This window comes from Cryptomeria japonica, chromosome 6, assembly GCF_030272615.1.
Source record: "Cryptomeria japonica chromosome 6, Sugi_1.0, whole genome shotgun sequence".
NCBI classification, from domain to species: Eukaryota; Viridiplantae; Streptophyta; class Pinopsida; order Cupressales; family Cupressaceae; genus Cryptomeria; species Cryptomeria japonica.
The window spans coordinates 402,123,869-402,137,525 of record NC_081410.1 but is presented as its reverse complement, the minus strand read 5'-3'; the positions used below and the strand labels follow the sequence as shown (position 1 = coordinate 402,137,525).

Below are 13,657 nucleotides of genomic sequence, written 5' to 3'. Positions count from 1 at the left end.
TAGGTCTAAGGTGAGCAGAGAAGGCTTGGAATGGCTTCCACCAATCTTGTCCCTTCGAAAGGTTGGTGTGGTCCACTAGTGTTTATATGGGGGCCGAGGGTCGGTAGAGGTCACCAGGGTAACCCAGGATGGGGGCTGGGACCTAATGAAGACTCACCAGGGTAACCCATGACAACCTAGTGATGACACTCTTCCCTATTGCATACCTAGTAGTCTCTTTTGGTTACTTTTCTTTCCTTGGTTTGCTTGGGGCCTCTAGAATTGGTTGGTTTACTTGTGAGTCTCTTGTGGTAGTAGTCTTGTGAGTCTCGTGTGAGTCATTTGTGTATCCTTTTATGCTCCCTTTCGTCTTCTGGGTTTGGCCGATACCTCCTAGCACGAGGGGTGGACCTGATGGTACCACATGGTTGGGTGGAGTGCTATTTGCACCAGAGTTCCCAAACTCGCCGCGAGTCAGGCGAGTTCGCCGAGTTGGCAAGTCGAGCCAAGCTCGGCGAGTTTTGCTGACTCGGGACTCGGACTCAGCGAGTTTTGACCATAACTCGCCTGACTCGCGAGTCAGGCGAGTTATGGCAAAACTCGTCGAGTCCAAGCTCGAAGACTCGGCCACGACAGGTCAATGTTTTGACTTGTTTGACAAGTTAGTCTCTCCGCCAGGATTCATATATGGAATAAAACATTTAAGTATAAGTGACATTTCCTTATGTCTTTTCTCTTTCTTATACTTTAAGTTATATTCCATATATATTGTCAGAATGTTTGAGAGTGGTTTTGGACCTCCATGAGTTACAATGCAAAATCTAGTTTTTGGAGGATCCTTCAAATTTCAAGACTTAGTCAAATTTCAGGCCATTTCAGGATCAGGATGACATTCCAGACTTTTCAGGCAAGTTCACTCTGACCTTGATGTAAGGGACGCGACCTAGGAGGACACTATACATTCAACCAAGGTTTGATTTAGCAACTTGAAGCGTGACCAAATAGTACACAAAAACCCTAGGAATGATCTAAATAACACCTAATCACTCAACTGACCTAACCTCCTTCACTCCACCTTGAGGAGATCCACCCGATTTGATGACCTTTGAGAAACTCAATCCCTTCAATGCAAAGGCTAAGACACTAAAACAACCAACAACAAAACTAAAAGAGCTAACCCTGGAAAGCAAAGAGTGGGGGTCTTCATTTGCAATGGGGCGATGTGTGAGTACCTCACAACAAGGATGTTTCTTAAAATTTTGAAAAAAGGGGGTGAGTTGGGGACATTTCCTACCTGTCCCCACATCCCAAAAAATCCCCCCATGGGGCACAAGGTTATTTTTGGCAAGGGACATGTCTCTGAGGAGCATATTTTCAAACCCTTCTGGCCTCACAATTCCCCCTTCCATCCAACATATATATAGCCTAAAAACTAAGAGGTCCAAGAAAGACCAAGGTCAACTATAGTCCCAAGGTAAAACCTAAGTTCAACAAGCACACTATTTAATGCTACCATACACATGCAATCCTTACAATTTCCAAGTGAAGATGTTCTTGATGTCTCATGTTGGTGCTCCCAAAATTTCAATTTGGCCAAAGAAAATACTAAACAGAAGCCCCAAACAAGTAGATACTCTACCAACATGCCTTTCATGGCATTACAAGCTAGCACACATTATAATTGAGCTTTATTCAATAATGGGTGCATGAAACAAGTTTTAAATTGTTAAAAATCTCTTAATTTCAAGGTTTTTTTATTTTGCCGAGTCACGAGTCGAGTCGACCTTGCCGAGTCCGAGCCGAGTCCGAGTCTGGGAACTTTGATTTGCACCCACTGGGTTTTGTTTGTCCTACTTCATGATCGAGATGGCTCGTGGGAAGATTGAAGACTTTTATTATGATCCAGATCTATGTACTTATTTCTTACATGTACTCTTAGAGTTGATATCCATATGGATACCTTGTAATGTAACTAATGATCATATGTATTTTCTCATGGCAATGTATTATGTATCATGATCCTTGTAATAGACAGTGTTGATATAATTTATGAGGTTTCTTATGTTCTTGTATGTTTGGTTAATGTTATTCTTGAGTAACATCGTTGTGGGGCCTTGAGAACTATTGCTAGTTATTATTTGTTCATCTTTTCATTATCATGATGTATTATGTTACTCCATGCATTTGTATGGTTTATTTTACTTGTTTTTTTTCTTAAAAAATTATTCGCATTTTCATTGTTTTATTTGTTAAGTCCTCTGGGCCTCATAGCGGGGCTTTACAATGTATCATTCAAGACTGCATTAAAAAAAATTGAATCTGCTTTTGCTATAAAAAACTTGAGTGATTTGGTCTAGAATATGAATTGCATAAAAGGCATCAAAACTACACTGGCTTAAACCCATATGCAAGACCCTTGAACCAAGAGAACTTGAAGCTTTTTTGAGGCAAACAGGTCACTCACAAATTTTTTGAATTGTTATAAAAAAATGGGATAAGGCAGCCTATATACAATTGATGTTATAGCAAATTTCTTAAGCCCCACAAAGGAAGAAATTCTACCCCTATTAGAGCATATCAACAACTTTCATGCTAAAATGCATAAACTTAAAAGAATCATATGATCACCTATTTCTGTAACTTTTATGCATATCCATATTCCTTCTACAAATTTTATACCGCATACTCAAAGCTAATCAAAATTTATTTATGAAAGAGAGATTGATGGCGAAAATTGAAAAATAAGTGTATTAATGATATCAAGGCTACATTTATGTATTGCCAATATTGGCATAGTGTGATGGTTAAGTTGTAGTGTTGTCGTACTTGCCATCAAGGTCCAAATTCCACTTGGGTGTTGTTGAGTGTTTATATTGGATTGAGGCCCCCCATTTGTGACCTCACCTATTCATAGCTTTGGGTCAAAAGCATTTACCCCTTAAAAAAAGGCTGCATTTATGTATGGAATAAACACTCGGCCAACTTCATTAGCAAAATAATCAAGTACCACATTGTCAATGTTAGGTGACATGATCATAGTTGTGTCAAATGAATTGATGTGAATTGTGAATATTGTTATGCATCAATGGAAAAATGATGTTTCTTATGTTTAGGAGACATGACTAGCTTGATGTTCTTCACATTTCCCTTAAAGATATTTTCATATACTACCAGGCTTTAGAAAGCATCCCCCACAGAAATTGACTTCTAAACCTGGGACTTCCAAGAGAGTTCACTAATATGACATCCATGATCAGTCACTTGGTTGAGCCACCTCCCTTTAAAATTATTGCCTTTCATGTCAAGGGGCTCTAGTCTGATTGTCTCAAATATGGTGAAGATTCACTTGTTTAGAATTGTTTAATAAGATTGCTTGTTTAAGCTTCGACTCTTTTTGGTCACAAAACATCATTTTCCCAATTTATAAACCAAGAAAAGACTAACACATAAAATTACAAAAGATCATGATTGGGTGCACATTTGTCAAATTTTATGACATGGTCTTCAACAAACTTCTTTCCAAGCAATTTAGAGAAAAAATTCATTGCACGGGTTAAATAGGCTGCAAGAGAGATATCCATACCACATTCACAATGTATTCTTTGAGCTATAATCGAAGAGACTTGTCAATGGTATTCTTAAGTCTTTTGCTGTTTAGTGGACTCCAGCAAAGCTTGACTTTGTACCTATACACCTACTGTTTTAGAAGCTATACAATACCGCTATTTTAATTTTTAGCATTGCTCTCATGAGAAAAATTGTTTAGTTCCAGATAACTGATGGATTCTCTAATGTGGTAAAAAATACAAATGTATTCAAATACTGAAGCTAATATTTAGAAAAAATCCTTTTCGATCTAGATAGATGAGTTTGCAGACTCCAACATCAAAAAAAAAAAGATTATCATCCTTAATACTTCAGAAGATATCATCTTCAGTGTTCTAATTTTGCTACAAAGACAAAGCCATAGAGATACAAAAGCAGATACCTTTCAACTACAAATACTCCTTAAATCGTCTCCTGACCTCCTTCCCACAAATGGGAAGATAAATCTAGTAGCTATAGAAGACAAAATTTTAAAATGTAATTTAATAAGATCTTCCCCACAACTATATGTTAGTAACTTACTATAACAAAAGATTGTTTATCGCAACCTCTGTCAAAGAAAGAAATATTTCTGATGCATTTACCAACCAAACTTCTAATGGAGGAGATTCACTACGGAGAAATCTCAAAGGTTTCTTGATCAAAAGAAGGCAAGAAAAACCTATGTTCGTCCAGAAATCAGCTATACTCAGACACAACTAGAACAGAATCACAAATGATCATCCCCAAAATAATAAATATTCAAGATCACAAACCTCGTCAAGAAAGAAGTCATCAACTGCTTCTTTAAAAGTATTTTAAATAAAGAAGTAATATTAATTTCCAAAAGTGACCAAGAATATGTCAAAGGAGTGGAAGGTACATCAGTTACAATAGCAAAGAACTAGGGCCAAAGGGGCCCTAGACTCTAAGCATTTTAAATAAAACAAGAAAAGCAAGAAAAGCACAGAAATACACACACAAGGGCAGCCTAAAAAAGGTGACCCCCAAACAAGTATGAAGTATAAATCGATATGTAATGCAATGTGCCAAACTTGAATCATGGAGAATTGAGGATAGCGGCACCCCTATCCAGTGTGGAAATTGAAAGGAATAAAACCTCTTTGTTGTCTCTCCTCTTTCATGAGTTCATTCCATGAGATGTCATTTGAAACAAAGAGGACATGATGATTATTTCTGGGTTGATTTATCAGGTATACGAATTGGATTGACACTCATTCTGCCGTGACTCTTAGACATAATCTACAGCGAGACCTTTCAGCCATACAAGGAATCCATATAAGTGAATGAAGCAACAGTCAAACCAGAGATACAGGTTTAAATGCAAGGCTGATGTTCAGTTGGGGATATCTGTACATCAAGCAGGCCTGTAAGTTTCATAACTTTATATTGGGTTCTCGGATGAAGGTCAGAACTATAATTAATTCCAAATTTATGCAAATGTTTCTGTCAATTGTTAGATAAAGAAGTTTATGAAATTTCTGAAGGATTGAATATTTCCCATTGAATAAAAATTGTACTATACATAAAGTACGTGAATGAAATTAAATTTAATCAGAATTGTTAGTAAAACTTTATGAAAAGGTGGGCGATTGTTTGTTGAAATTTTCAAAACATTCAATATATGACAACTGATTGACAAATTGTTGCATAGTTGAAACTGTGAAAATTACGAGTTTTGGTCTATGATTCCTGGGAGGGTTACTACATCAATTCCAAATTTCCAAGTATACTTAACCAAATAATTTTAGTGACAAAAATAGGTATTTTTATTGATCTTGAGTAGCATAACATATATAACGAACAATTAGTTATTTTACCTAAAGCCTACTATAATTATTTATTCCTTACTACAATCTTAATGACAATTCAATTTTATTCAATAGAACCTTAGTCACAATTATAGATCTAAATATTATACTCTGATAAAGATCCACATATGTAAATAGACAATATTCTCTTATTCCCATAAAACCTAGTGAAACATAAGGATAAAACCACTGCTTTGTTCAAAAGAAGAAAAAGATGGAATAAGGCCTCTATTAACCACAAACATATTTATGTAGAAATATGCCCAAGAGAATCAGGTTTCATTTAAAACCAATACTTTAATACAGATGATCAAATATGTAAAATTCCTAATACCGCATAGAAAAGAAACAGAATGAAATTCCCAATAGCTTTTTCCAAAACACGTGTTTCTATTGTCCAGATAAAACAAATAAATGAACATCCACCTCAGCTAATGGAGCATTAGAATAACAAAACAAAGAAAAAGGAATTAGCATATCCATGCTTGCCATCCATTTTCAGTACACCATATGCAACAAAAAATAAATCATATATATATATATGAAGAAGATCTTTGTGTAAACATATCCCAAAATAAAACAGAATAAAAAACATACAACTTACAGCATATGACTTGCATATGAGGTCCGAATGATGAGGTTGAATAAAGATATCTTCGGTGGCATGTCCAAATAATGCAGGTATGAAAGATTTTGATGCTACCTGAGCAGTAGAATATCAAAAAAGCAGCTTCAGTATGCAAGCAAGAAACATAACATAACAAAAAATTGAACACCAAATTCAATATTCATATTTCAATCAAAACTAACTGAAACCACGGTGTCTTATAATATCTTTTGTAGTATATGTCAAGTATTATCTTTCATTTTTAACACAATCTTACAATTTTATGATGTTATGACAAGGCAACTTGAATTAAAAACATGGTACATCATAAACTGTTGCCGAATCCTCTTGGTTGAGTGTCAATCAAATGGTGATACAAGTATCCAACAACATGAGATAGCTTGACGAAGAAGACTTTCAGAACAAAAAGATCTCTGTTGGACCTAAGATCAAAGGAATAAGTGAGTTTCTAGAAGACGTGTAAAGGCTTCCAAACATGGTTGACTCCCCATGGAGAGAGCAAAGAAAGCAGAAGCGGGGATGAGTGGATGGTAGACATCAATAATCATGTTATTGCTTCAACATGGAAAAAATGGAAAGTGAGCTTCCAAGTGTGACAAATATCATACAAGCACTGGAGGGAGGAGCTTTTCTAAGATCAAGGGTTAGTACATACTTCAAAAGGTTGGCTTCAATCAATGACAAGTAGTGTGAAGATAGCTTGAGCAGCATGGAAGATCAACAGTGTTAAACTTATTACAGGGAAACTTTGAATCCATTTTTTGTAATTTCTTCCTTTTCTTTATTATTTTTGTTCTTCATGTCCCAGTTTTTACTTCTCTTGGAGTGTATCTTGTGCCTTACATAGGCACATAAGAGATATATGCTGAGATGTATGCTGTTATAAATCTTGTGAATCCTATACATGTGACTGTGTCAAGTGTGCAATAGTTGCACCCGCAGTCAGTGTTGAATTTTAGACTTTCAGATTTAACCTATACTCAAAAAACTTAAGTTAATTACTAAATCAATATATTTGCTGTTTAGTTTAATTACTTTCAGACTTAGACATAAACATAAATTGAACAAAATGAACACAACACACAAATACCCTGGGAAAACCTCCTAGGAGGAAAAACCCAGCCAACAGATCGTCAGATCTGACTATGAATTATATCCAATTGTAACAGTACATTACTTAGCTGGTAGCTTTGATGTGGCACACCAATTTGTCTAAGCCTTTCACACAGCAATACACCTCTTGAATATGTTTTGCATATAACAACAAGATGACCTTCAGATGAGCAGATCTGGAAATTGTCTTTGGCTTCACATATGTCTTGCAATTCGCATCTTCTATTGAAGTTCACCCTTGTATTAACAATCGCCTCAATGCACACTTCCTTCACTTCGCATTTAGAATTCTTTCTTTCTGATTTTCGCACTTGCAGAATGATTATGGCATGTGATATCATTGTGTTAATGAGGTCAAGTAGTTGTTTATTTATATGAGGCAAGAGGACCTATTTGAGGTCGGCTTGGTGTTGATCCCTTTTATTTGTTTTATTACTTTATAGGGTCAGCCCTATTAGAGGTAACACGTTTCCCTTTTGAGTGGCGTGTGTCTTTTAGTTATAGGGTCGGCCCTATTAGAGGGAACACGTTTCCCTTTAGTGTGGCGTGTGAGAGAGAGAGAAGGGCCCAGCCCTTGGCAGATTCCAATGTTGCCTTAAGGCAATTGGAATCCGCATTCTACCTAGTTACAACCAGCACTCCCTCTTAACTAGGGAGAAAGATAATCTTACAACCAGGTTACAAGATTAGGGCCCAGCCCTAAGTAATACATACAATGTTTAAATTGTAATCCAAACTTAGCTGTCAACTTCAAATACTCCTTAGCGAGGATCACAACAAGTAGCCACACATAGTAGCCCATAGTATCCATCTTGTATAGCCTGTGGAGGGTAAATCCAAAACTTTAACATGCACACTTGCAAGTCATGAATACATACACAATTATTCATGCACATCATGGCATGCCATCCATTATGCATATTCATCATTCATTGCCTTTACCTCAGTCTTCTCCCAAAGAAGAATGTAACATCATAATCTTCCATCTTGCACCCAAGCATAGAGTGGAGTTACATAACCATTGTCCTCCATCTTGCACACAAGCATAGAATAGAATCTAATAAACATAATCCTCCATCTTGCACACAAGCAAAGAATGGAATAAACATAATCAGAATATTGTAGTCTTCCATCTTGCACACAAGCATAGAATGGAACTACATAACATAATCTTCCAGCTCGCACACAAGCATAGACTGGATCCACCTTACATTGTCCGCAGAGGGTGGAGAGGATCTTTTCTACCATCTTACATTGCCCGCAGAAGATGGTAACAATTACTCTTCTCCCTGAGAAGATTACACTACCACCTTACATTGCCCGCAGAGGGTGGTTGATACAACACAATGAATCACTGAGGTTGAGACTCCCTCTCAACCAAGGCGGTGTTCTCCACAGCTCCAAGTCTATCTTTTGAAGTACTCAAGCTTCAAGAGACTTGGTGAGAACATCTGCAACACAAGATTGTCCTGCCATAAAACACGGAATTGTCAGGTATCTCTATACAACCTTGATAATAAATCAAAACAACATAACAATAATTTTGAGAAACCACACTGCTTCTCTTGATGCAACACTTGCAACAATGTACTTAGCTTCAGCAATACTCAATGCAACTAAGGACTGTTCTTGTAGGTCCAAGAGATCGCAGCGGGTGAATGTTTGAAGTGTTTTCCTTGTTCGTAACACTTCTTGGCCAATCTGAACCTAAGTAGTCTTCTATTGACGGCAGCTTTAGCCCATAATCAATTGTGTCTTGCAAATATATCAAAATATGTTTGGCTGCAACAATATGCTTAGCTTTGATTAGCTGAAGCACTCACCAATCAACCTGCCTCTATTCAGATGAATTTGCAAGATCATAGTTGGTTGCAGACATATTCAACTTCTTCAAGTTAGTTTCCATATAAGTTTACAATCCATAATTCTAACATAACAATAGAAAACTTGACTTGGAATAATTTCATTAGATCCTTGCCACACTTCTAACCTAGAAGTAATGCATTTTAGATTTAGATCTTCCATCTCAATTCTGAGCTAATTCTTTCTTATATTAAATCATGAGACTATCTTTGTCAATCAGAGTTAGATCATCCACATAAGGAATCAGAATTAGAATTTCAAATACGGGTTAGAATCTTTACAAAACCCTAGGCTTATCAAGTACTCTTTCATACCAAGAGTTTTATTGAAGATCATAGGGCTCCCTCTTAATCCTCAATATCAAACTGATAGTCAAGCATCATAGTATCATAAGTATTCATAAACAAGGATGAGAAATGCCAACTTCACCTTTTATGAATTGGACCCATGGCGCAATTATGATCATGACATATCTTCAAACTTCTTCTAATTGAGTGTGAAGATCCTTATGCCTTATTTCAAAGCTCCCCCTGAAGACACATCAATCCAAGCTTATGGATTTCTGATGTCAGTATGGCCTTGGCCCTCGACATACATCACCTACTATATGAGGTTATATAAAAATGACCTTGGGTGAGGATCACAACATTCATGCTAAGTTAGATGCATCCCTTTAACAATATAACCAATGATACATAGAATGCTGAGACAATACTTATGTGACACAAATTAAAAGAGCCAAACTATAACATACAACCTAAAACTTGTACATCACCATACAGGTTATAACAAAAACCTAATTTTTCATGAAGAATGTACAAAGAAACTCATAAAGGTTAAGTCATGTTCATTTTCTGCCTCACCAGGGTTTCCACAGATTTGAGAGTACATACATTCAACCATTAGTATGACCTAATAGAGTCTACAATTAGCTCACAAAGGTACGATAGTTATCAACTAGAAAAATTCTAAGTCAGCAATTGAGGATATAGTGTATATCATTAATTTCCATAGTACTTCACACTTCATGATAACAAATACTCAATTGAAAAAGTCAGTTTTATGTAACTAATATAGAATCATCCAATTGATAGTCAAAACTCAATCAGATCATAGATGAGGAAGTACTAATACCTTTTAATAATGAAGTACCACATGATGGTGACATAGAATGTTTACAAGGGAAGTGAAGTATACTTACCAAGCAATGATAGTGAGAGCCTGCTAGAGAACTATACTTCCAAATAGCAATTAGAAAGCTGCAGTATATAATCAAAATAATTCTGATAAAGGATATAAAGGTATTACAGATCAAACCTCTAGTCATCCAACAGTGAATACATCAAAGGAATTAATCTTCGGATCAAGCATAAAACAGCAGTCTAATATTATTTTCAGATTTTCCCTTTTCAGCACTCCATACTCCAACAACTGCTGGTGATATGTGTGTGCGTGTGTGTGTGTGTGTGTGTGTGTAATGTCCCCTAATGGGACTCTCTTATATTAAGATCTGTGCATAGTGATTACAATATGGGAACACTATTGTCAACTAAGCTTGGTCTGGACCCTACACAACAGATTAGTCAACATTTCCATTATGCCTTGATAGACTATATACATATCATAGTTATATGAAGGATTAGAAAAACCATTTCTCTCCCTAAACCAGTTCCCATTATGGAGCTCAAGGAGAATCACCCAAGGTGCCTCAACACTATCCCTCTCCAACAAGCCCAAGAGCACCAAGGACCCATCAACTTGGCCTCTTGGCCCACACTTGGGGTTGGCGTACCTATTGGAGCCTAGTACTCTTGCTTCCTTGTATTCTCCCTCCATAATTGGATGGTGAGATTGAAAGGTATTACAGACTCCATCACATAATTTACTTAATCGTCATATGAACGGTTAGAAAAACATTATTAAACTGTCATACATATTACAGTCTATATTAATATTACTATTAAGTTCTGCATAAGAACATTATCAGGCTTCATATATTAAGCATACATATTCAACTCATCCCCATGCATACCACAAAGAACAAAGATGTTACTACCTGTAACTTAATAACGGTTGTGATCTGATCTGATCCATGGTGATGTCACTGGATGCTTTTGATTCCTTTCCTTTATCTCTCAATGTGAGGGAGAGGTCACACCTCTTCATCATGTATGCCCTTTCCACAATTAGCACCCTTTGAGAGAGTGCGACTCTTCATTATATTTGCCCTTTGAAAGGGACACAACCATTCATAATCAAATCTACAATTCTTATTTAGATCAGATCTTAAACACTACATAAATATGCAGCCCAAACGAAATAATAAGCCCTTAACAACCTTAATTAACCAAGAACCCTCTTATAATATTCAATTTAACAAGGACTAAATAAAGATTCTTTAACAAGTAGTAAATATAAGGATCTCTCAATAAGACGACTTTGATGACAATGAAAACATTAAATGTTAAATGAACGAATCTTTTATTTTAAATTATTGAGAGGACACACCTGAATGTGTCAGATTCACTATCAACCTAACGAAGACTTCCACACAAATTGCAAATACTACCACGCAGGCTTCTCCATTGGTCGAAGGTGAATCATATCCTAATTGTTGCAACTGCGCCCTCATTTGCATTAGGTTCGCTGATCAATGAAACTTGTTTCCAACCTAAGGAAGATGTTCACAGTTTGAAGACCTAATTCATTGATCAACATGCCATAACCTAATTCTTTCTTTTGGTTTCAGTATTGCTTCAGATCTGATTTCTATTTGGACCTGTCACCAAAGAAGGAAGGAACAAGAGACTGAAATTACATGATTAAATCTGATCACTGGTTAGTACGAACCTAGCTCTGATACCATGTTGAATTTTAGACTTTCAGATTTAACCTATACTCAAAAAACTGAAGTTAATTACTAAATCAATATATTTGTTGTTTAGTTTAATTACTTTCAGACTTGGACATAAACATAAATTGAACAAAATGAGCACAACACACAAACACCCTGGGAAAACCTCCTAGGAGGAAAAACCCAACCAACAGATCTTCAAATCTGACTATGAATTATATCCAATTGTAACAGTACATTACTTAGCTGGTAGATTTCATGTGGCACACCAATTTGTCTAAGCCTTTCACACAGCAATACACCTCTTGAATCTGTTTTGCATATAACAGCAAGATGACCTTCAAATGAGCCGATCTGGAAATTGTCTTTGGCTTCACATATGTCTTGCAATTCGCATCTTCTATTGAAGTTCACCCTTGTATTAACAATCGCCTCAATGCACACTTCCTTCACTTCGCATTTAGAATTCTTTCTTTCTGATTTTCGCGCTTGCAAAATGATTATTGCATGTGATATCATTGTGTTAATGAGGTCAAGTAGTTGTTTATTTATATGAGGCAAGAGGACCTATTTGAGGTCGGCTTGGTGCTGATCCCTTTTATTTGTTTTATTACTTTATAGGGTCGGCCCTATTAGAGGGAACACATTTCCCTTTTGAGTGGCGTGTGTCTTTTAGTTATAGGGTCGGCCCTATTAGAGGGAACACGTTTCCCTTTAGTGTGGCGTGTGAGAAGGGAGAGAAGGGCCCAGCCCTTGGCGGATTCCAATGTTGCCTTAAGGCAATTGGAATCTGCATTCTACCTAGTTACAATCAACAGTTAGAAGATGAAAAGACATGCACACAAGTTCCTAACCATTCAGCTTACTCAATCAATGAGGTTTCGAATAGTCAAATCTCAGTCACAGTCTTTACAAGAGTCTAAATCAAATGAGCTAGCACAATAAGGTTACTAATTATATCGTTGAACCGACAGATGAGGGAGATAAGTCTATAAGAAGGCACATATCAAGCAGTTTTCTACATCTTGTTGTCTTTTTCTATGTTTAAAAAAGGAAAAGATCTGTCAAGAGAATCAATAATGTCTTCATCTTCTGCCCTTTCAACTTCTGCTCCTACCCGTCCTGCACTCTCTTCACCATCCAAACTGACGTGCAGAGGTCAATCTTCAACTGACATTTAGTTATAAGGGAGACCAAGGAAGAAATAGAGAACCTGACAATCTTTCCGAGAAGCTCTTAGGTCCTGCCATCAACTCAGTAAGCAGGTTGAGATCATTGGGATGCCATCAGTCTGCTGAAATTCAGCACACTATAAGCCAATACTCATCTAGCATGCAGGAAACTGGCATGGGAGCTACAAATATGTCATGCAGGATATGTGTGAAAGGCTTGGAAACGTTAGTCTATTGCCTGATCCAAAGAGATGATTGAAAGTTCATGTGTTTTCTAGTTAGGTGGCTTAGCTATTTGGGTGGAATCTCTAAATGAAATGTAACCACAAGGGACAATTGTTAATCATCCATCGGATGAGCATTGTTTCCAAATAAATAAGAGTCTAAGGAATATCCCCTGTTGAGAAGTTGATTGTAAGAATCTAAGGAATAGCCCCTGTCGAGAAGTTGATTGTAAAAACCCTTGGCAATTCCTTATGAATTAACAAGTTGGTCATAGATTTCTCCCATCTTAAATTTGTGAAAGTTTGTTGTCTGACGCTTCTGTTTGGGTTCCATTCATATTGGAACTAATTCTTCATTGTTTGATAAGTCTAAAATCTGTGTCTTGATTCAAGGATTGACTGTAGGG

At 36.6% G+C, this 13,657-nt stretch overlaps 1 protein-coding gene across 1 annotated transcript in view; it reads right to left on the bottom strand.

Moving 5' to 3' along the window:
- The window catches only part of LOC131065832 (uncharacterized), a 187,081-nt gene that overhangs the window by 44,707 nt on the left and 128,717 nt on the right, over positions 1–13,657 (bottom strand). The window contains exon 8 of the mRNA XM_058000469.2: positions 6,001–6,099. Coding sequence (XP_057856452.2) covers positions 6,001–6,099 — 99 coding nt within the window. The remainder of the gene's footprint in view (positions 1–6,000; positions 6,100–13,657) is intronic.